General features: G+C 42.1%; 3 protein-coding genes across 3 annotated transcripts; all 3 read left to right on the top strand.

The window, feature by feature from the left end:
- Positions 1 to 2,482: 2,482 nt before the first annotated feature.
- Positions 2,483 to 5,966, top strand: tubb1 (tubulin, beta 1 class VI). The gene is made up of 4 exons (XM_086199853.1): positions 2,483 to 2,577; positions 4,162 to 4,270; positions 4,444 to 4,554; positions 4,796 to 5,966. Exons 1-4 carry the CDS (start codon positions 2,521 to 2,523, stop codon positions 5,917 to 5,919), a joined length of 1,401 nt encoding a protein of 466 aa, XP_086055979.1. The 5' UTR covers positions 2,483 to 2,520; the 3' UTR covers positions 5,920 to 5,966.
- Positions 5,967 to 7,931: 1,965 nt separating this feature from the next.
- On the top strand, positions 7,932 to 14,835 carry prelid3b (PRELI domain containing 3). Its single transcript, XM_086199852.1, has 6 exons — positions 7,932 to 8,121; positions 9,341 to 9,509; positions 10,918 to 11,007; positions 11,483 to 11,553; positions 11,654 to 11,756; positions 13,361 to 14,835. Exons 1-6 carry the CDS (start codon positions 8,090 to 8,092, stop codon positions 13,475 to 13,477), a joined length of 582 nt encoding a protein of 193 aa, XP_086055978.1. The 5' UTR covers positions 7,932 to 8,089; the 3' UTR covers positions 13,478 to 14,835.
- A 975-nt stretch (positions 14,836 to 15,810) lies between these two features.
- aurka (aurora kinase A) lies at positions 15,811 to 21,107 on the top strand. Its single transcript, XM_086199851.1, has 9 exons — positions 15,811 to 16,115; positions 16,569 to 16,634; positions 16,998 to 17,331; positions 17,426 to 17,468; positions 17,565 to 17,756; positions 18,410 to 18,548; positions 19,044 to 19,192; positions 19,297 to 19,471; positions 20,451 to 21,107. Exons 2-9 carry the CDS (start codon positions 16,572 to 16,574, stop codon positions 20,631 to 20,633), a joined length of 1,278 nt encoding a protein of 425 aa, XP_086055977.1. The 5' UTR covers positions 15,811 to 16,115; positions 16,569 to 16,571; the 3' UTR covers positions 20,634 to 21,107.
- The last annotated feature ends 1,034 nt before the right edge of the window (positions 21,108 to 22,141 follow it).

Here is a 22,141-nt window from a genome sequence, read left to right as displayed (position 1 = left end):
AAATCTCCTGATTGATAAACATTTAGACAGCGTTCCAGATGTCGGGTCGTGCTCAGCTCACCTTCTGGTGATCGGAGGAGGGGTTTGTTTTCCTAGCAACGCCCCTGTGGCTTTTTCCCCTTTAGCTCTCACATGTATGCATGCAGACTGTTTGCAACACAAATCACACACACTTTCTGTGTAGAGCAGACAGACGGACTGGTACACACAAAAATATACGCAAACACACACACACATACACAAACACAAATACGTCAAAGGGAAAGAAGCTCACGGCAAAACACATAAAGGTCATCAATGACACAAAAATGCGACTGCGGCTCTCTAATGAACCCAGACAGACAGTTGAAGAAGTCATAGCTTGAATCTTGGTGGAAAGTTGACGGCAAAGTCCCCAACACAAGTGCTAACAATGGTCCCACCCTGGCACGGACCCTCTGACCCTCTGTGTTACGGCTGCGCTCTCACACCAGGAAGCTCTTCGCAATCTACAGGCCACAGTAACTGGCTGATTCCCAGCGGTTGCACTGGTTTACCTGTGAACAACAGAACAATCTCTTACAATCTTTCCTACGAGCGCTGGTGGCAAACACCTACGAACCCAACACGGAACACAGCGATGTGTCCGTGAGGCATTTCTGACTGAGTGGGTTCTGTTATTTTATCAGCATCAAACATCATCATCTTGCTACTTGTGGTATTACATGACATATGTTACTAATGACCTTGTGAACGTCACATGAGCAATAATTAGCAACAGAGTGCTACGCTCACAGCACAGAGTTTTGTCCAACTCAAGTCCATCAGACAGATGAGGAGAGTTTATCCTGGAGAGCAGCTGGATTAAAGAACCACGGACAAAATACATGTTTACCACAACAGAAAGAGGAGCTGGTCACACAAGTATTACAAATGTCATGACAGTTTAGTTTAGTTTAGTTTAGTTTAGTTTAGTTTGGTTTGGTTTGGTTTGGTTTACCGTAGTTTAGTTTAGTTTAGCTTCGTAATAAACAAATAACAGAAATATTCAGTGAAGGGAGTGGCAGAAAATGCTGTGCGCTTATCTGAAGCCTCAACCAGAATAAAATAACATCTTAATAATGTTGAATAAAAGAAAATAAAGTAATACGGCTAAAAACATGCATAATAACAATACAAAAATATATCAATAATACTGTCATATTAAAATAACAGGACAATTCAGGCCGTTACATGAGATTATGTTCAGAAACTGGCTACTACTGCATCTGACCAGCAGAGAAATAGGATTTTCCAGAAGATGTTACATGAATAAAGGACATGTTCATAATTCCCAAGCCTGTGTCTGCTTGTATGAACTCTGAGACAGGATTTGCTCACTTTAGCGCCCTCTGTTCTTGTTGGCTATGAGATCAACCTGCAAATGTACTTCAGTTTATTGATAAATCTCCTGTTGTTGTATTTGGTTCCTTCAATGCTGTCCGGCAAAGGAACGCATCTGTGGAAACACAGAAAGGGAATCCTGCACGAGAAGGACTCTGGCTCAGATTATGATTGGACGGACTGTGGAGACCTAAGTTTCTTGCTCAAGGATACTTGACATGGTCACCGGAGGGGAGGATCGAACCGGTGACCCTTCGGTTGCTAGACGGCCATTCTACCTCTGAGCCATGCCGCCCTCTATCCCCTACAAGTGCTCAATTAAAATCAAGTAATACACATGATTCTCCTCTAGGTGGTAGCATACTTCATACATCAGCTGCCACTCTTTGCATTTTAACACCTATTGTTACTCATACACTGAATTCATAGCAGATACTGTTAACATTATAACATCTGAGTCCTTAAGTCAACAATGTACACACAAAGTTTTCACATCTTAAAAACAAAAAAGAAATTCAAGGGATTTAGGCCTCATCACTTCTGACCTTAAATTATTAATTAATAAAAAATGCTTCTGCAATACAGCATGCATACAGCATAAACGTATGTGCTTATATGTGCATATACAGAGTGATCAAATAATAAAGTAGAGCATTATCAAAGAAACTCTCCCCTCCATTCAGCTTGGGCTCACATCCTTCCTGTTTTTTTTTCCATTGTTTTCTTTTCACCAGTGCCACATTTCACAGGCCTGTTTAAGACACAGAAATTCTAAATCATGTTTTCATATGACTATCAATACGTCAAATACCTTCTCTCTGAGTTGAAATATTTATATTATATTACAATAAGTAATTAATTTAATCAAAACCTTTTAATTACCAAACAGCCCAATTAGAAACATTAACAGGTCTTCCTCACTTAGTTTGTAGTGCCTAATTCCCTCAAAAAATATATAATCAAATATAATGACATTAAGACATTGTACAGCATATTCATATGTGTTCATTTGCAACAATGCACATAATTGGTGATGGGGGGGGGGGTGACTCACTGACATCACTGCTGACATCATCCGTGGTATAAAAGTTCAGTGGGAGAACAACAGCATATCAGAAGCCCCCATTTGCTTTGAGCACTGGAACTTAACCACTCAACATGCGTGAAATTGTGCATCTGCAAATCGGACAATGTGGCAACCAGATCGGCTCAAAGGTAATGAAATAAGACGCTAATTCATTTTCCTCCATGAGGTCTGAGTTTGTTAAAAATGTTGAGATGTGCTCTGTGGACTAGATTAGAACATTTATTTTTTTTTGGGGGGGGGGGTGTTAATGACACATCTTTTAGAATTTCATCTTCCAACCAGCAATCAATATTTCCTGTTAACAAAAAAAAAAAAAAAAAAGTGTTTTGTCACGGTAACCAAACTAACTTGTGGAAATGTTAAGATTTCAATGTTTAATTGTATCCTAAAAAAGTGTCTATTCAAAAAAGAAATAGGGGAGAACTGGGATGAAAGTTTCTGTCAGCCCATTAAAGTTGGACGGCTGTTGTGGAAAAAAAAAATGTACGTGTGCATAATTGATTTTCATTTCCCATGTTGCAAAAATTAAACATAGTCTTTTTCGTTAACATGTTTGCAGGTACGTATTCACAAGAAGACTGTCAGATATTTCGAACAAAATAACACAAGAATCATGCCCTGACAGACAGGAGTGATTTTTTAAAATTGTGTTTATCCGCCCAGTGTTCCTTTGTTTCCAGGTTCTCTCTTTTACTCCCATTGATTATGATGCTTATTTGACATTAACTGTTCTTGCATGTTGCCAGTTACAGTTATGAGTGACACGGGGTGTTCCCTGCCTGGCATTCAGGGACTAGATAAGAGCCACAGCAGGACTAGTGTGGGCGGGGCACTTTCTTTTTTATCATAGCTCCCATGAAACAAGAGAGGGGAGCTACAAGATAATAGAGCTAAAGTTAAAGCCACACATAATTCTGTCTGACATCACTGCAGTCAGTACAGGAGGGATTCTACATCCACAATATCGGATTGAGAAAATGTGTTTCTTCACAAAAGAGGGAGAAAAGTATTGCAACTCAGAGGTTGATAAACTGTGATTAACATCTAACATTCGAAGAATAGTCAGTTGTGTTTGCCAGAGAATTCACAAGAGGACTGTAAAGATAAAATATCTCAACAGATGGACTCAAAGACACAAAGCAGCCAAAGACAGCCGCGGATTGCAAATACAAATAATACGATACCGTACGATGATAGCACTGTGTATGTATTAATCTCATCTTCTCACAGCTACACTAAAAGTTTAAGCAACAGTTGATTTCCATCCATCGTCGTCTTCCGCTTATTCTTTACGAGTAAGTGTCGCGGGGGGGCTGGAGCCTATCCCAGCATCTACAGGCGAGAGGCGGGGTTCACCCTGGACAGGTCGCCAGTCCATCGCAGGGCCAACACACAGAGACAGACAACCATTCACACTCACAGTCATACCTACGGTCAATTTAGAGAATCAATCAGCCTCGTCCCCAAATTGCATGTCTTTGTACGGTGGGAGGAAGCCGGAGTACCCGAAGAGAACCCACGCAGGCACAGGGAGAACATGCAAACTCTACACAGAAAGATCCCGCGCCCAAGCTGGGACTCGAACCCTGAACCTTCTTGCTGTGAGGCCACAGTGCTAACCACTGCACCACCGTGCAGCCCCAATAATTGATTTGTGTCATGAATTCTGTTGTTATCACTATGATGAGACTAATGTGGCTTTATCCTCTTAGTTTTGGGAAGTGATCAGTGACGAGCATGGGATCGACGCAACAGGCCTCTACGGAGGAGATTGCAACCTCCAACTGGAGAGAGTCAACGTCTACTTCAATGAGGCGCACGGTAATGGAGATAAATGAAAATCTGCTTTCAGATGTGTACATTTTTACCAATATCTTGCATGATTTTTATCATTTCATTTCACTTTATTGCCAATGTTGACACGGGGAAAGAGGGCATGTAACTTGAGGATGTCTGTTGACTTGCCTATGAAGAAGGATTGTGTGTGTTTCCAGGTGGTAAATATGTGCCCAGGGCCCTTCTTATTGATCTGGAACCTGGAACCATGGACAGTGTAAGAGGCAGCCGCATCGGGGCTCTTTTCAGACCTGACAACTTCATCCATGGTAAAATAAATAAAGAAATATAAATTCTGTACAATTCTGTGGGAGGATGTTTCAATGTCATGTGATTGCATTTAGTGGATATTCTTGATTATGTCAAAAACATGACGTGCACACTCATGGTACAAAGAGCTGCGTATAGCCGATAGTCCCTTCACACAAACTGCATGATGATGCAGTGAACATTGTATATTTTACATGATTTAATAAGAGTAACCTGCACATCCTTATTGTAATGTTCCAGGTAACTCGGGAGCTGGAAATAACTGGGCGAAGGGCCACTACACCGAGGGAGCGGAGCTGGTTGATCAGGTGATTGACAGAGTAAGAAACGAGAGCGAAAGCTGTGATTGCCTGCAAGGTTTCCAGCTGGTTCACTCACTGGGCGGTGGCACCGGCTCCGGCATGGGAACCCTCATCATCAACAAGATCCGAGAAGAGTACCCCGACCGCATCATGAACACCTTCAGTGTCATGCCTTCGCCTAAAGTCTCTGACACAGTGGTGGAGCCCTACAACGCCACCTTGTCTGTCCACCAACTCCTGGAGAACACCGATGAGACCTTCTGCATTGATAACGAAGCCCTCTACGACATCTGTTTCCGCACGCTGAAACTAACCACGCCGACTTATGGGGACCTCAACCACTTGGTGTCCATGACCATGAGTGGGGTCACGACCTCCCTGAGATTCCCTGGGCAGCTCAATGCTGACCTGAGAAAGCTGGCTGTCAACATGGTGCCTTTCCCTCGCCTCCACTTCTTCATGCCAGGCTTTGCCCCCCTGACAGCGCGAGGCAGCCAGCAGTACAGGGCCCTCACGGTGCCTGAGCTCACCCAGCAGATGTTTGATGCCCGCAACATGATGACAGCTTGCGACCCGAGACGAGGGCGCTACCTCACAGTTGCTGGTGTCTTCCGCGGCAGGATGTCCACCAAGGAGGTAGACGAGCAAATGCTTGCAATGCAGCAGAAAAACAGCAACAACTTTGTAGACTGGATCCCCCATAACGTCAAGGTCGCCGTGTGTGACATCCCACCCCGAGGCCTCAGAATGGCCTCCACCTTCATCGGCAATAACACAGCCATTCAGGAGATTTTCCGCCGTGTGGGGGAACAGTTCTCCTTGATGTTTAGACGGAAAGCTTTTCTCCACTGGTACACAGGGGAGGGAATGGATGAAATGGAGTTCACTGAGGCGGAGAGCAACCTCAACGATCTGGTGTCAGAGTACCAGCAGTACCAAGACGCCACTGCTGATCTAGAGTCAGAAGTGGAAGATGAGGTAGAAGAAGAACCCTCATCCTCCGTAGCAACAAAGGTTCAGTCTCGGGTCGAAGTCACAATGGAAGAAACTGTAGATGAATAGAAGATTAGCAGTAAAGGCTCACACCTTGTTTTGAAAAATGTGGGGGGGGGGGGGGGGGGGAAGTGCGATTTTTGTTTTTAAAAAAGGATCTCTGTTCTTTTGTAGAATAATTCATGAGGGTAAATGGTGCTATAACATATTCACACAATATTACAAATGATTTAAGTATTTTTCAACTGTGTTTATGCTTGTTTTAAATTGCTAGTGGCATAAGAGCTTTTGACATTATACTAAACATTTTTAAATCAGGATTTGTAAATAGGCTATGCGAACTGTATTGTACTAGCGTCACATTTAGATTGTAGAGTTAAAACTGTTCAGCATTTTTCAGTAAAAAAAAAAAATTAATGTAGCATTTCATGTATTTAAGTATGAATGAAATTGAATTAAAGGGGAATGATCACTGAGAGTAAATGCAACATTGATAACAAGAATATTTCCTTTATTTTGATTTGGACATTTTAGGTTAAATAAGTAACCAACTCAGCTGTAGTGATGGACAGCACACTGACAGCATAGTGACATTAAAACTGTGCCAGGCTGTCACAGTTTCCTCCCACTGTCAAGAGTGTGGGACATCAAGATTACACTGAATTTTGCCTGCGTCTGGGCTCTGAGATAAGCGCAAACGATGTGGAAATGCTTGCGCCATACTGCAATAAAGTTGACTGGTGGGTCCAAAATGCAAACACGTCTTACAAGTGGGGTAATAATTCCGAATACAACAATTGCAGGTTTCATTGGATTGTGAAAGTCAGAATTTACACTGTGAATATGCATTATTCACAGAGTGCTTACCACTGTACGTGTGCTGGATTTTTTTTTTAAAGGAACGTGTAATTTTTCTTGATATGAACATGGAAAAAATTGAAAAAATTAAAAAAGAAAGAAAGAAAATCCCTTTTCTGTCTCCGAGTTTTCAGGGTCCTCTTTAATTCATTCATCCATTCGCTTTGAAATTGGAAATTTTGGAACAGTGCCCAAGGTTGCTTCCTGGTCCAGAGGGTCACTATTTCTGCACAGCCTGAGTCCCAGCAGATTCAGGACTTACAAGCAGATACATCCACCCATCCATTTTCTATACCACTTATCCGTGAAGGGTGGGTGGGGGTGGAGCCCTTTCCAGTTGACATTGGGCGAGAGGCGGGGTTCACCCTGGATGGAGCACCAGTCCGTCGCAGGGTCATCAGGAGCAATTAGGGGCTCAGTATCTTGATCAAGGTTACTTGAACATTTGTCACCGGGGGAAGTGAGGCTCGAACCAGTGACCCTTCGGTTACAAGATGGCCGCGTTACCTCTGAGCTCTGCAACCCTCTCCTACAAACAAATATCAAACCCAAATTAGCTGAATAGCAACTACTAAGCTGTCACTGCATGTTAAATGGCACAAAGTAAGCTTTTATAATAAAAAAGAAATTGTTACTCTGCTAACAATTCTCTTTGTGTGGGCTGCCATATTTGCTGTGGTGTCAGGAAAGCAAACTCAGGCTTGAGATGGAGGTCTGGACTGCTCTATTGCTTTTTTTCCCCTGGAGGTCGTTTTGTCCCCGAGAGCTCTGATATTATCCAGGTGTCAGAGAAGAAAAACAAATCAAAACATTGGTCAGTCGAATTAAGTAGAGTGACCTTAATAACCTAACTTATTCCTGCTCCTTCTTTAATAATGTAAAGTATGGGCTCTGAAATATCTAATAATATAACGATGTTCAAAAAATGTCACCACTGGTTGACCTTATTGCGTCAGTAACCTCATTCTTCCGAGGCTGCAGAGAACTTTCAACCTTCACTCAGCTGAATTATGTAACTGCAAAGGTTAACCGGTTGATATTCCAGCCGGCAGCCATTGAAGGGCTGCATATGGAGGATACTGCATGGTGCTGGCGGGGTGAATCCACGCATTCTCTCTGGGTCTTTAGATGGTTGCTCATTCCTTACATTTACAAAGCGATCTTTCATTCAGGACATTTCCTGACTTCCTGCCACAAACATTGCTGCCTGTGCTGACTACCGGAAGTGCGTAACGCTGCTCATGTGACTGCTCCATTCTGTGGGAGAGTGTAGTGACGGTTGTCTTTGAACCTGGTTCAGTCAGTGGGGCTGTCTGTGCCGACTCACGAGCGTGTCCTCTCCTCCCTCCCGGTACTCTAGCATCGCTCAACTCGCTGAACCATGAAGATCTGGACATCGGAGCACATATTCAAGTAAGTAGCATTTTTAGAGAGATCATTTGTGTAGTTCCATACCGGCGACCTCGTGTTAAGAGCTCAGGCTTTCAGGGATTCACTGCCGGGTACCTGCCGGCTCAGGGTTAAAACCACTGACCAGCATGCACACGGTTTGTAACTGAAGATCTGAAACAGAAGAATCGGCTAATGATGCTCTAGCAGGCTGGTAGCAGAAGCTAGTCATGTTGAGATAACCAGATTTATTTGTGCCTCTCCACGAAATAATGACCGTCTTATAGAAAGATTAAATACAGATAAAACACGCGGTTATAATGCATCAAATGTGAATAGAACGAGGTCAAATGCCGGCCGGAGCGCTGGGCTTTCACGTTTCGTAATCTGCCGGGCCGGCCCCCAGCGCGCAACCTTTCCCCTACATTTTGCTGCGCTGGTTTACGTCACCGGGTGACGGCGGAGCGCGTTTGCGTCACCATGGCAACCACCTTCAACTAGCTTAGGCTAAAATGACACGAGATAATGATTTGTGATTACCAGCGATTAGTTTTAAAATGGCGAATGAGCTCTTTTAAAAGATTCGAGCATATTGGTTTACTAAATGCGTAAATTCTGCCGCGTAAGCGGTTACAGAGGCGCTGTCCATTCAAGCAACTTCAAATCTCCGTTATGAATGAGAGCGATGAAGGCCTCCATGTTAAATAATTAATTCATCATCAGTAAGTTGGGTTGTTATTAAACAAGTGAGATATTGTTGTAGCTAATAGTTTACATACCCTGTAATCCCTTAACAATTCATCATATTTTCGAAGACCCCATGAGGTTTTGTAAAATCTCAATGTGTTTCCAATTTTTATGAATGGAATATACATGTACAAAACAAACAAAATGGATACATTTGTGTATTTGTTCAGTATACAATACAATATCTCCGTGAGAAATACTTTTAGATTAAAAATAAGAAGTGAAAGTAGTAATAATATAGTGAAAGCGGCCTCACTGTAATTGATTCCAGTACTTCAGTAAGTACACATAGAACAAACTAAGAACTCTCAGGAAACTACAGTACAAATAGCAAGCTGATTCTTATGAAGAGAATCTTGAAAAAGTGCTTGAATGTGGATGTTTTATTTTGTAGCTGTCAGTGTTCTTTTTTTTTTTTAAATTACAAAAATTTTGTAAAACATATTTTAATGCATCATAATAATGAGGTTGTTTTTGTTGTTGTTTTTTTGCGCAGCCACCCTTGGGAGACGGTGACCAAAGCTGCTATGCAGAAGTATCCAAACCCCATGAATCCCAGTGTGATTGGCGTGGATGTTTTGGACCGAACCATCGACAAACAGGGACGCCTCCACAGTAAAAGACTGCTCAGCACCGAGTGGGGCCTCCCGTCTATAGTGAGATCTGTAAGTGTCATATTGGGGTCTGTTTCAGTGTCTGGCATTCAAGCATCATTGGCTGCTTGTTAAGCAGTTACTTTAACTGCTTGGTCACATGTTTTAATTAAAGGAAAAATCCCAAGCAAATGGCCTTTGATCATTGAATCAAAGCAGCACGAGACTCAGCAGAACAAGTATTGGAACGTCGCTGATAAAACACAAAATCTTTTCAATCTTTGATGAACCCGAACTTGAAAACTCAGAACACAACACAAAGCGATATTGTGAGTGTGTTTGCTACGGGAGATAAGTCAGTGCTTTCCGAATTGATCTGTCCAATAGCCTTGGGAGTTAAGGTCACACACTGGTGTGACCTTAACTCCCAAGGCTATTTCTGTCTTGGGGGAGCAAACCCGCTCTCTGACTGGACCCCTGGCATTTTCATGGTTGTCTGTGCTGGGTCTCGTGTTGCAAAGAACACACAAGTGCCATTTTTGTCATTGCTGCGAAGTAACCCGTGAACGGCATGTGATGTAACTTTCCATGTTAGCCAAGGTGAAACTAGAGGTAAGCATAGAGTGTGTGTGTGTGTGTGTGTGTGTGTGTGTGTGTGTGTGTGTGTGTGTGTGTGTGTGTGTGTGTGTGTGTGTGTGTGAATGTGAATGTGTTGTTGGGGAAGGGGGGGCATGTATTTTGCACCCCTCTCCTGTTTCCTTGACCTCCTGAACTCCATTGATAAGTGTAGATGCAGCGAGAGTGAGCTAATACCCTGCTGCCCTGTCGTGTATTAGCTTGTGTACACGTCATCCAATCAGCTGCTGTTCTCAAGCACCGACCTTTGTTTAGATGTCTGATGTAGTGACGACGTCTATGAATAGTGTCTGTAATTCCAAGGGCAGTCTTAAGATACAGACCGTCCCATTGATTGATAGCATATAATCAAAGCTCCTAATCAGATTTTCACCTTGCAAATCATTACTGAGCTTTAACATAAGCTTTCTCAGACGTCAGTTCTTTTAAATGAAACCACTTATTAGGTTTGATATACGTATATTATCTGAGTGAATTATCAAGTATCCAAGACATTCAAAATGGGATTTACCATTTGTTGGATTTTAACTCAAGTCTGTATTTGTCCTACATGCTGATGTTGCTCCAAAAATAAACAGTTTTTCTCCAATTTTTTTTAGTTTGGTGCTGCAGCTCAGATTTATTGACAAACCTCTTGAATGTTGCCTGGAAAAGCTAAATTTGAAATGCATTTTTCAGATCAGTTGAAGTCACTCTTGACACGTTTGAACTTAAATTTTTGAAAGAAGCAACTCCAAATGAGCAGCACGCGGTGCAATTAGATTGAAGTCTGTTGGTCTAAAATATCTTCAAAGCTAGAAAAAAAAAGTCTTCAATTTGTTAATCTGATGGTCTTCTTCCTCAGATCATCGGTAACTCCAGAACGTGCACGTACATTCAGGAGCACTCGATGGTGGATCCCCAAGAGAAGAGCTTTGAACTTCAGTCCACTAATGTGAGTGCATACCTACCACTTCTGCCTTGTTCCTTTACGCTGTTCAAGGTGCGAAGAATCTGTTGAAATATTCTTTTCCTTTTTTTTTAAATTATGTAGTCTTATGAAACCATTTCGGCTGTTTACTAAACACGAAGCATGTGTCAGTCATAAACACACTCCGCTTGTCTGGAGCCGCTCTCATTTGCCTGAACGCATTTCATAGAACTTGGTGTGTTGTACAAGATTTCAGGAATGAAATCCTGCTGGCTATGCAGGTCGACGGCTCACATTTCAACAAGTGTTCATTATGTTGCTTCGAGTCTCGTCCGACAACTCTCACTATGCGCTGTGTTAGCAGAGAGTACAAAAAGTGAACATTATAATCCACATGAAGGGGGATTTATTAAAAGGCCTGTTTTGTTACAGTCAGCACAATACCTGTAGGTGGTTTTAAAACCCTGGCTGATCAACGTTGAATGTTCTACTTCTACAGATCACCTTCACAAACTTGGTGTCTGTGGATGAAAAGTTAACATACAAACCCCACCCCGAGGATCCTGAGAAGTAAGTTGTTCCACTAATAAATCTGAAGCATGCTAAAGTTTTATTTTTTTTAATGCAATACGTGACTGGATTTTTTTTTTTTTTAATTTGTCCTCTGCAGGACAATACTGACCCAGGAGGCAATCATCTCTGTGAAAGGTGTTAGTCTCAGCAGCTACTTGGAGGGAGTTATGGCCAGCACCATCTCTACTAATGCTGGGAAGGTAAGAGATCCATGAGTGCTGTCTTTGTCTGCTGGTGCCAAAACATTCCCACATGATGGTTGTTGAACTGATTATCCAGGCTGGATATTCAGTTCATGCTGTGGCTTGTAATCAGAGTCGATTATTGTGTTTGGATATAACTTATCATATCCCTTTCTTGTCTCATATAGCTTATTAAATCTTTTTTTTCATTACCTTTTTTTTTTTTTTTTTTAAAGGCTTTAAATTTAGAGCAACATTATGCTGCATTTTTAATTTCATCAACATTTTTTTCAGACTGAGTCATCTTTCATTCCCCCTCTGAGCTCTGCAGATCAGTCTCTGCACTGTGCAACTCGAGGCTGATGGTTTGGAAAACTCCCTCTAGCTTGTAGTGCTGCTTTCAGGCTCAAAACGCTTCCTCGGAATTCCCAGTACAGAAATCATGTTTGGGTTGAAAAGAGGAGGAGGATATTGACATAGGAAGCTAAGTAGAAGGAAAAAAATTAATCTTACCGACCCGAGACTCTTGCCTACTGCTAGTCACCCAACCTATTTTCAACAGTTGTAACGCTTGCTGTTAGCAACTGTATTTTAGCACATACACGACTGCTGTGGGGCCAGAGATCCTTCATAGGCATGAAAAATGTCACAGTAGAACCCAAATGGTTTAACCTCAAGTTAAAACCAGTTTCAGTTCCTCGCTCAGTCACAGTGAAATCTGGTAGTTCTTCAAATCGTGCCAATTCTCAAATAACAGTGACTTGTGTTGTTAACATGATGTTGTTTTAATTTGATACAGTCCCAAAGTTATAATTTAGCCTCTGGTCATTTTTTTAAAGTGAAGCAAAATCTTCTTAAGGTCCAAATGCATAGCAAACAATAACTGAACCGCATCACTTGGCACACCGTAGCCATCAGATTTGAAATGCCTACACTACAACCTGCTCTAGCAACTGTATGATCAGCTCTGGTCACAGGCACAGGGTTCTCCTGAGACCCACCAAACTTGAATTACTTTAGAGTAGAGGTGTCGAGGCAGCCTTAAGCGACTTTAGGCGCGTTTTGAACAATCTACAACAATTTGTGTGCATGAAAACTTGTGTTGGGTGCATCAGTGCGCTGTCAGCACCTCAAAGTGTGATGGGTCTTTTCCAGATAGCTTCTCTTTATGGGTTTTTTTTAGAGGCCTGTGAAAAGTGTAAAATAGAAGCGGTGAGGTTTGTCACAGTCCCGGACAATCTTTAGGCTCTAATCGTTAAGGAGACATGAACAATGTATGTTTTTTTTTTTTTCACACCTCGGAGTACCAACACCTGACACAAACCATCCCACACCAATCGTGTTGTGCATGTTAATAGTGTTAGTGACAGGGATAAAAGAGCCCTTGGCCCATCCCAAGGTGGCCTGGACTGGATGTGAATACCAATATTGTATTTTTGAAAATGTTCGGTATGGGACTAGGTTCAGACGCTGTTCCAAAAGGACTTCGTTAGACGAACACTCGACTCTTTATCGCAGTAGTTCATCCTTCAAACCCCCCCCCCATCTCTTCTTTGATTCTTGTCATTGTATTTTTTTATATTTTCTGCTATGGCCTCATTCTCTGTGTTTGTCCTCGTCAGGGCCGTGAAGCTATGGAATGGGTGATAAGGCGGCTGAATGCTGAAATCGAGGACCTGGCAGCCACAGCACGGGGGACCATACGCAACCCAATGGCAGCTGCAGTCACTGAGAAATGACACCCGCCTCTTATTTAAACTGAGCGAAAACTGTACAGCAGCCTATCACCAGCCTCCCTTTTCGGTGCTCTATTGCTGTTTGGTGCTCTGGGATTTATATTTTATTTTATTTTAGGGTTCAATTCAACCACCTTGCATACTCTACTATCTACATTAGATAGATTGTGAGCAGCAGATTGCACCGTAAAGGGAATGTCTGAAGTGATTTAGGTGGATGCAGCTGGGCAGGACGGCGGTGAGGAGAGATGGGGGAGGTGGCATGCTCAGGGACGAGTTCAAACCACTGCTATCGGTTTAGAACCACGTAGCAACAACAGAGAGAATTCAGGGGCAACAAAACCGTGCCAAAGCAAACACCTGGTTCCGTCCAGTCTCTTAAAACCTCCAATGCTGGGAGTGATATCATCTAGGAAAAGACTGCCAAGTGTCTAGCAAGCAAACATACCAAGCAAGTGACCTCTGGGTTTATAGCAACAGAGTCAATTAATGGTGAAATGAACTGACGTGAATTAAAACAATGCAAGAAAGCGCCTTGTGAGGCGAGGTCATGTGCAATCCAGGGCAGGGGTTCGTATAAGGAAAGGGGTTCTATGTTTGTTTTGATACAGCCAGTGACAGTTCTACTGTCCATTTATATGTCTGCTTTTCAACAGTGAGACCTCATTAATAACAGTCAGTGAACAAACGTAAAGTCTGTTTTGTTAATGTTATTACTAATTTTATTATTTAAGTTAAATGAAGGGATCAAGCTACTTCCTTATTTATGACCTATATTTTAAGACCTCCTCTCATGTATTAATATAGCTCGTCTGAGTTACACAGTTGCACCCACCTAGTCGAAGTATTCTCTTGTACCTGAATACTTTCGCTGGGTTATAATGGTAATCGTAGAACTGTTGCAGCTGCGCCCCGTCAGCATGATCTGTCAGTGTGAAGACCTTTGCACTGACTTTTATTTGCACTTATATTTAAAAAAAAACATTTTAACAAAGAAAAGCTGCTACACATGCTGAGGGAGCTGGTATTTTGTTCAAAGGAATGAAGACTGGACGTAATACATTTGAGAAGGTCTTTCTTATTGACCAGCAGTGCTGTGATGGTGAAAAGTTTCTTTCTCTTTTTCCTTCTGTAACAGGAATGTTTATTTAGAATAATGGTTTTGAAGGAGTGAGGTGAGAAAAGCGATATCATGTGCATAATTAGAAATTGTAACTGGTGTCTGTGTGCCTCTGGAAAAGAAATGGTCACACCAACTGCAGAATGTGGCATTGTAGTAAAACGGTTGACCAACTTTCATATAAAACTTTTTTGATGATTTTATTTAACATGGAATAAAACATTAACACTGTTCATCAAAAAGTGTAAAATGGGCTGTTCTGTTTTGGTGATAGCGTTCGCCGCTGTGATGCAATGTGTAGTGTGAGTGTTGATCCAGATCATTAGTCAGTTTATGTTGATGCCTTTTCTCAGCAAACACAGGTGTCACTATATATCCAACGTGCACATCACTCTGCCTAAATATTAGGAGGAGTTGGACTGCAGAGCTGCTGAAATGCATTCAGAAATCCACTGGTCGCTTGAGGGAGCAGTTCTGCATATGACTTCAATTGAAAGAATGAAAACAACTACAGACTGCACTTGAACACTTGGATGGCAGCCAGTAAACTGCAGTCTTTCAACGAATATTGAAGCTCAGTAACTTTGTAGCGGAAGAGCCGCATGCTGCCACTCAAAGTCAACTTTATTGTCAAATATACTATACGTGCATGACATACAGCATAGATGAAATTTCGGTCCTCTCAGACCCACAGTGGAAACAGACGGGAATAGCATAAAGGAAATAAATAAATAAATAAATATTCAATATACAACAATATCCGAGGCCAAATAATGTCAAGACTACCTAAAAGAAAGAGTTAATAAATTCTTAATTAATAGATGAAAGCGGTGACGTTGATAATTGAATACCAACTATTATTTTGAAATATTTTATGGCAATCTATACTATATATGAAAATAAGCAGCCAAATTTAGTTTACGATTCATAGAAATATCCCAGTTTTCTCTCGGGCTACATTTAGTCTGCAGATGCTTGATCTACTCTCCCGTTGATATAAATATCAATTAATAAAGTGACATGTCGGGTGTGTTCAGTGTATTTTCTGTTTTTCCCCTGTGTGCTCGGTCTACTTCTAGAGTACGAGATAATTTAGCTACTGCCCTCTGCTGTTTTGGAGGATTTTCCATGTCACAGTTCATCAGTTAAATCGGCCAATGGCGAACGCCGCAGTGCATTCTCTCAGCCAATCACAGGCCTTGGTATGTTTAAAGGTTTCAAAGGAGGGACGTTTGAAATTAAACAAGCAGAGCGGAGTGGAGGAGGTAGCGAGGCCCGGTCCTTATCTCGTATCTGATAATCAGCCGTATTTATTTTCATATAAGGTTCATTCTAGGTAGTTTACGGTGTGAAAAAACCGACAATCGATCTCGTCTTTACGACTGAGTGGATTTCCTTCATGTATATTGCCGCATCAACTCAACCGGTGGCTGCTAGCTTGCTTCGGTGACGTTAACGTTACCTGCTTCAGAGCGGCTCTGTGTGAAGTTGCTGTCTGTCGCCGTGCACTAATATATTAAGGTAAGTTGTGGTTATTTTTTATTCTTTACTTTATAATGAACTCGGAATGAGATGTAGCACTGGTTTCCGCTAAGCTATTGTTAGCTAACAGTCAGCCAAGCCCTGCTAACGTCAGACGAAGGCAATCGCTAGTGCTAAATTCAGGCTAATTTTCCATGTTGAGCTTTGGAGTTGCGTCACATGATTTTGTGATTTATCATACGTATTTGATTATGTATTCTTGATACGATTACAAGATAACGTCGATGTCAATGTGCACAACACCTTGGGGGCAAAGTTAATGATAATTGCTTACACGAGAAAGTATTCGAGTAAAGCGTTTGCAGATGCAGAGCAAGTTAATTCAATAAGTAACTGTTAACATGTATGTCAATTTGCAGTCTAAGTTTTAGTCCCAGCTTTACGCCAGGCATCTGTCAAACGTTTGGTTTTAACACTTGTCTCTTTTCTTAGAATATGGACGCTTGCATCAAGGTCAAATTAGCAAATGAGATGAAACTTCAGAGGTCTGACGTAAAGGTAACGTTAAACCCTTACCAGAAGTTAATCACTGTCCTGTCATGACTTGATACTTTTATGACCTTAGATTAAAAAAAAAAAGAATAAAAAATAGATATATTTTATTTGTATGTGTGTATACATAAATTTAATGATATTACAATTACACATGTAATCACATGTTATACAACGTAACAATTGGTAAGAACTTTGATTAAAATAAATCCTGTAAGAGAACATTTTACAAAAGTTGTTAACAGTGGGAATCGGGTGTTTAACTTCTGTGATTGATGAGAGACTGTAGGAAAGAAGGAAACTTGTTGTCACATTGCTTTCAGATTTGAAAAGCAAGTTTATTCAACGTTTGATGTCCTTCAACTGCAGGCAGATGGAGATGGACCGAGGCGGATTCCTGTATCACATCAATCTCAAACAACTCCAAAGGTTTTACCTGCATCAGCTCAGCACCATCGAGTTCTAGGTGTGTCAAATGGACCTCAGCGCGTTCAACGGCCTGTTGGTCACCAGAAACCAGTGTCTCAGGTCTGTGCTACTGCTCCCAAGTCCACACGCGTGCCTGATCAGAATGTGAACCCTGCTATCCATGATGGGACTCCTGCATCACAGCCGAAACCTGGTTCCCAGCAGAGGACTAATGAGCCCAAGGTGGACCTGGGAAAATCAGCAACGGGATCAACAAAACCTGAGAAGCAACAGAGTCAGCTCAATTGATAATATGACAAATGAATCAACAGTTTTATGTGTTTTTTATGGAGGCTAAAATATGTAATGTCCTTTTTTCCTTTTTTTAGACAGACCCGCCAAGAATGATTCTGCTGACACCTCGGCATCAAAGTACGTCTGATTGGTATCTTGTATTTGTGTGTTTTTCTGTATGAGTAAAACTTTTTAGTTTGGTCGTTTTTGAACTGCTTGTTTCTGGCCACGCAGGACACGATGGAGCCTAGAAAATTTTGAAATTGGCCGTCCCCTTGGAAAGGGTAAATTTGGCAACGTCTACCTGGCCAGAGAGCGTCAAAGCAAGTTCATTCTGGCCCTGAAGGTGCTCTTCAAGAAGCAGCTGGAGAAAGCAGGAGTGGAGCACCAGCTGAGGAGGGAGGTGGAGATCCAGTCTCACCTCAGGTACAGCACACTTCACTTTATGCAAGACTAGGCTATATTTGAACTCGTAGTAGTTGGGAAATCCAGAGTCTTAAAAGTCGTGTTTTTATTTGCTGCCTCAGGTAATAACAGGAGCTCAATTCTTAAAAGCTGGGTCTTATGTTTCATAGTTTGTGGTGGACGAGCCAGGGAAAGAGGGCAAAATGCAGAGTACCGATGCTCCTCACGGTCCTCGCTGGCGCTCAATAATACCACGCTCGTCTCTGCACTGAGCACCAGTGCCCTGTCATGATCTGCTTCTTTGGGCAGTTGTCCCAAGAGCAAATCGGAAAATGAGCAGGTTTCATTTTAGTATGTATAGAATTGTGTTTATTAAAGAGAATTTAGAACGGAGGCCTTCCCCAAAGATGCCTGCCTGCTTTTTTAAGCCTGGTTCCTTCTCTACCTCTGCAACAGAGTGGATGCCTCAGCTCCTATTATGACATGGGTTGAGTTTGTTTCACCATCAGGAAAAAAATCCAAACAAACTCATGCAGTCTGTTCAAAGTACTTGGAAAGAGTGCACAGTTACTTCCACAGACCACGTCTCACAGTCAAACTTGTCATTCTGCTTCAGCGGTTGACTCTAAAGATATTAGAGGATTTCAACAAATGCTCTGCACGGTATCCTGCAGGCACCCCAATATCCTACGCCTCTATGGCTACTTCCACGATGTGTCCCGGGTGTATCTCATCCTGGAGTTTGCACCCAAGGGAGAACTGTACAGTGAGCTGCAGCGCTGTGGAGGGTTTTCTGAAGAAAGAAGTGCAACGGTAAGTTTTTTTCAAGTTACAACCTTTTAAATAAAGCCTTTCTGTGTTCATTGTACACCAATCTTATACTGATATGACGAAGTAAACGTACTGAGAATGGTAATTTCTTAAACAAATACATTTATTAAGAAAATATTTAACATTGTCTGTACATTATAAAAGATATAAAGTAGTAAAAAGTAAAATAACCACTAGCATGTTCACTTACAGTGAACTGCATTTTATATCTTAAGTTTTTGATATCCGTGCCAGAAAACATACCCCTGTATGATACATCTATGACGGGCTGACATCGCTCGGGTCCTAATATACTGTGTGTGTGTGTGTGTGTGTGTGTAGATAGATATAGATAGATAGAAAGATATAGATCTATATAGATATGCTTGTGTGAAAGTATCATCAAATTACAATATTTGTGTTCTTTGATTTCATGAAGATTCAGCTTTTCTTCGAAGCGTCATCGCAGCACTCACTGTGATTCTTGTCTTGTGCTAGTACATCATGGAGCTGGCGGACGCCCTCAACTACTGCCACTCTAAGAAGGTGATTCACAGGGACATCAAACCAGAGAACCTGCTCCTGGGAGCCAACGGGGAGCTGAAGATTGCTGATTTTGGCTGGTCTGTTCACACTCCCTCGTCCAGGTACGTCATGGCAGGTTGACTGTGGAGCCCATTTGTGCCATTGATGTTTAAAGGAAAAGGTTTGGGGCTCAACAGGTGGCACACTGTATCTAATCTTCCGACAGGAGGTCCACTCTGTGTGGAACGCTGGACTATTTGCCTCCAGAAATGATCGAGGGGAAGACGCATGACGAGAAAGTGGACTTGTGGAGTCTCGGTGTCCTTTGCTATGAGTTCCTGGTTGGAAAACCTCCATTTGAAGCAAAATCTCATGAGGACACCTATCGCAGAATATCACGGGTGAGGAAGCCACGTAGGCCAGACAAGCCACTGTTTAATCATTCAAATACAAATAGAATTATGCATCTCCTTATTCTTTCAAGAAGGTGCTATGGGATATCTTTCATATAACTTAATAATTTTGACATTTCACCTCCCACAAATATAATAAAATCAGCATTCATCATGTTGGTCCTGCATGGAAATGTTATACCATCGACCAAACCTGGAATTTTTTCCAGAATTTTAAAAATGCATTTACTTAGAACTGTCAGATGGTTTGTTCCATAGAACCACCTGAGAAGTTGCCCATAGAATTTTTTGGGGGGGAAGGCAGATGCTTCCAAAAAAAAAAAAACAACCCCAAAACCAAACAACTTGTGAGGTTAATGGAGGAACCGTCTATCAGCATCTGTCACACCTTCAGCCCGTCGGTAGAGGAGCGCAAACGTCTCCTCCGAGGAGAAAATGCTTCAGTAGTGTTCTTTGCTGACCATTTCAAGAAACCACTCAGTTCTACAGTTCTGATATTAATACCGGGGCTACAGCGACATCGAGCCAATGGCGTATTGAACGAACTGTCGCACCGAACCCTCGGCTGTGTCTCCTCGAGGGGATGATTGTTCAGAGCCTCGGCATAGCTTGAAGCCTGGCAGGAGGGCTTCTCGTGTGACGCTGTGAAACCAGCCGCCTCACAAGGTAATGTTTGCTGATTTTCACAGCAAAAATTGTCCCTCACAATTCTAGATCTCATGGTACTTTATATTATGTGTGAGGGATAATATTAGTCATTTGCCCCTACTCGTTACAGGGCTGCTTATATTCTAACACTCCTTAAAACAAAGCAAACATGTCAGCTTCACTGTTGGCTAAAATATGGTGATCGGATATTAACTCAAGCATTAATGACAAACTGCTTGTTCATCCCCTTCACACAAAGTATCTCTAGGTTTTAGCTGTGGTTGTTGTAATATTCGTATGTGTTTTCCTTGTCGTCCAGGTGGAGTACACATACCCTGCACAGGCCAACATCGGCGCTGGAGCCAAAGACTTGATTGCCAGGCTTCTGAAGCACAACCCCATGCACAGATTGCCCATCCAGGGAGTCCTCTCTCACCCCTGGGTGGCCACGTACTCCACAAAGAAGCCCACCACCCTGAACATTGAGGAGTCCAGTCAGTGAGCCTATTGCCCCCCCCCCCCCCCCCCCCCCCCAGTCTTAGTGCTGGAGCATCAGTGTGCAGACACGCACACACACACAAAACTACACGTGTTCATCTGCAGGCATCTTGAGCCCCATGCTTTTCTTTTCTTTTGTCCTTTGAATTTCCTCATCACACCGGTGGCACTCGTCTGCCTGTAAATATTTCACCGTCTTTCTATGTTTCTTAATTATGAAATTTTATCGTCATGTACTGAAATGCTGTTTACTTGAAATAAATAATTATCGCTTGTGAAATGTTTTCTGAATGAGGCCATGAATGCGTGTTGTAAATGTGTTGGTGCTTGAATGGTCCGAGTGTGGACACTAGGGGGCACCAGGAAACCACTAGTAGACCTGAGCACGAGTGGGATGGAGGGAACGACTGTCACTGTTGATACAACTGTTAAGTGCTTTTCTGCTACAATAAAATGGAATTTCGAAAGTCGGCTTTAATGTTGTTTGAGTGGCTGCCCTGATTTCGCGTGATGTTTGTTTTTTTTTTTAAACTTTGAAACTTGAAAACTTTACAAGTTTATTCATTTCTTTTTAACCACTCATTTTTGACGGTTCAAAAGAAATTGGTCTGAATAACTTGAGGGTTCCTGAACGTTCCCACAAAATGGGAAGATGTATTGCTGTCAAAATACATAATGTAGATTTGTTGTTTAAATTTCCCTAAACTTCAGTTTATATTCCTAAACCTGGTTCGGTCTGAACGGGTCAAAATGTCCCGCAGCAATGAAAATGAAAACCTGCAGAGTGGAAAGATTTAGATTTGTCTACGAGTGAGACTTCTGTATTTAAGCTGTCGCGCTTTTGACCGCTAGGTGGCTCCACGCGAGTTACGTTTATTTGAAGCTGTCATGGAGATGAAAATGTAGGGAAATGCATCTTGTGACTCATGGCTGATAATGTTGGAATTCCTTTTCCATCTTATTGTCTTTATTTTTGGTTCAATTATATGAGATGACGTATGTAAAGAGTTGCCGCTCACTGGCTGGCGGAAAAAAAGACAAAAAAACCTTAAATGCTGAAACATTTCCTCCAACATCACAATGGTTGCAGGTCTTTTTTTAATTTTTTTTTTACATTTCGCAGGTTAACTATAGGACGAATCCCGTTTTGTGAGGATAATTTCTACTACTGTTAACGTCTGTCAGAGGCTCCTGCTCAACCATCGCAGCTTCTGATCAGCTGACACGTCATTTCCTGGATTTTGCTGTCATGTGAACGAGCTCTGGCAGCTTAAATGTGTACCGATTGTGTGCACCGGCCAGAATCAGCATTATTAGACCACAAAAATAGTTCATCCAGATGTTTCCCAGAGAGGAAATCAACACGGTGGCTGAACAGGTCCACCATCAGGTTTGAGTCCTGCCCCCGAAGCAGAAAATCTGGCGAAAGCTTCTTAATTTGAGCCCTCAGAAAGGCTTTGAATCTCAGCGCAAACAAACCCCGTCAACAGTCTGGAAGAACTCCGTCTGTAT

Source organism: Aulostomus chinensis, chromosome 3, assembly GCF_037954235.1.
Source record: "Aulostomus chinensis isolate RoL2024-O1b breed Wild chromosome 3, RoL_Achi_v1.0, whole genome shotgun sequence".
Classification (NCBI taxonomy): Eukaryota; Metazoa; Chordata; class Actinopteri; order Syngnathiformes; family Aulostomidae; genus Aulostomus; species Aulostomus chinensis.
This window is presented reverse-complemented; position numbering and strand designations above follow the sequence as displayed.

What these genes read in the sequence shown, in the direction of transcription:
- tubb1 (XM_086199853.1), top strand. Translation starts at nt 2,521, where the DNA reads ATGCGTGAAATTGTGCATCTGCAAATCGGACAATGTGGCAACCAGATC. An exon ending in GCAACCAGATCGGCTCAAAG is followed by an intron (nt 2,578 to 4,161) that starts GTAATGAAATAA and finishes TTATCCTCTTAG; the next exon opens with TTTTGGGAAGTGATCAGTGA. An exon ending in ACCTGACAACTTCATCCATG is followed by an intron (nt 4,555 to 4,795) that starts GTAAAATAAATA and finishes GTAATGTTCCAG; the next exon opens with GTAACTCGGGAGCTGGAAAT.
- prelid3b (XM_086199852.1), top strand. Translation starts at nt 8,090, where the DNA reads ATGAAGATCTGGACATCGGAGCACATATTCAA. An exon ending in ACATCGGAGCACATATTCAA is followed by an intron (nt 8,122 to 9,340) that starts GTAAGTAGCATT and finishes TTTTTTGCGCAG; the next exon opens with CCACCCTTGGGAGACGGTGA. An exon ending in TTGAACTTCAGTCCACTAAT is followed by an intron (nt 11,008 to 11,482) that starts GTGAGTGCATAC and finishes CTACTTCTACAG; the next exon opens with ATCACCTTCACAAACTTGGT.
- aurka (XM_086199851.1), top strand. Translation starts at nt 16,572, where the DNA reads ATGGACGCTTGCATCAAGGTCAAATTAGCAAATGAGATGAAACTTCAG. An exon ending in GAGATCCAGTCTCACCTCAG is followed by an intron (nt 17,757 to 18,409) that starts GTACAGCACACT and finishes GGTATCCTGCAG; the next exon opens with GCACCCCAATATCCTACGCC. An exon ending in CCTATCGCAGAATATCACGG is followed by an intron (nt 19,472 to 20,450) that starts GTGAGGAAGCCA and finishes CTTGTCGTCCAG; the next exon opens with GTGGAGTACACATACCCTGC.